This window comes from Tupaia chinensis, unplaced genomic scaffold (assembly GCF_000334495.1).
Source record: "Tupaia chinensis unplaced genomic scaffold, TupChi_1.0 Scaffold000624_1, whole genome shotgun sequence".
NCBI lineage: Eukaryota > Metazoa > Chordata > Mammalia > Scandentia > Tupaiidae > Tupaia > Tupaia belangeri.
In genome coordinates, this window is record NW_006160144.1 from 1,392,542 (window position 1) to 1,393,441 (window position 900).

General features: G+C 68.7%; 1 protein-coding gene across 1 annotated transcript in view; it reads right to left on the reverse strand.

Annotated features, from left to right (window-relative positions):
- The window catches only part of CRHR1 (corticotropin releasing hormone receptor 1), a 49,936-nt gene extending 49,042 nt beyond the window's left edge, over window positions 1-894 (reverse strand). The window contains exon 1 of the mRNA XM_006159111.3: window positions 793-894. Coding sequence (XP_006159173.1) covers window positions 793-825 — 33 coding nt within the window. The 5' untranslated portion in view covers window positions 826-894. The remainder of the gene's footprint in view (window positions 1-792) is intronic.
- Between the last annotated feature and the right edge of the window lie 6 nt (window positions 895-900).

The window sequence follows — 900 nt, forward strand, 5'->3', positions numbered from 1 at the left end:
GCGGGCTGCCGCTCACAGCGGGCCCGACTGCCGACCTCCAGCCCACCGGCGGCCCGCAGCTGCCCCCTGAACTTCAGCAGGCAGACACCGGCCGTGTGATGTGGCCACTTCCTTCAAGTCCAGGCGCCGGGACCGCGTCGCCAAACCCCGGGCGCGACGGGTCGTGAGCCCCGGGATCCGCCGCGCAAAGGCTGGGAGAGCTCGCGCTGCGCTTCAGGGCTGCGGCGCCCCGCGGGTCCGCCCGCGGAGCAGAACTGTAACCGCCGCCGGATGCACGGTCTCCTCCCCGGAGATTGCGATATCGATCAGAGCTCTCGAGCCGCGGGCGGCATTTATCGCCCCAGACTTGCAGCTTTCTGCCAAGAGGAAGGGGCAGGAGGGCGCTCCCAGGACGTGGGCAGGGGCGTGCTTAGTCGGGAGCTGATAAGAGGGTGCTGGGAACCCACCAACCCGGGTGGGAACCCACCTCTGGGGTCTCCAGCCCCGGGGCCGGGTGGGAGCTGGAACTAAGCGTCGGCCCCCAAACCTACAGCGATTCTCCGCACAGAGCGGATTGCCCGGGTGGGCGGACCCCCTCCTCCGCCGACATCCCGGCTGCTTCGCCACAAGGATTCCTGCCTCATCTGAGTTCTCTCCCATCCAACCTTTTGGCTTCAAAGGTCCAGGGAGAGGGATCTAGGCTGCCCCGTAACCCCCCTGAGCCCCTCCACAATCACACCACAGCCCTCCCCTGTCCTGCGCCGGCCCGGGCTGGGGGCACTAGTCCTAGAGGGCTGACCCGCTCGCTCTTACCTTGACAAGCCGGAGGTGCGGGCCCCGTCCCATCCTCGGGCTCGCTCAGTCACCGTCCTGGATGTCTGGGTCCTTCGGACATTCCGGAGGGGCCGGAGGGCGGCTGCG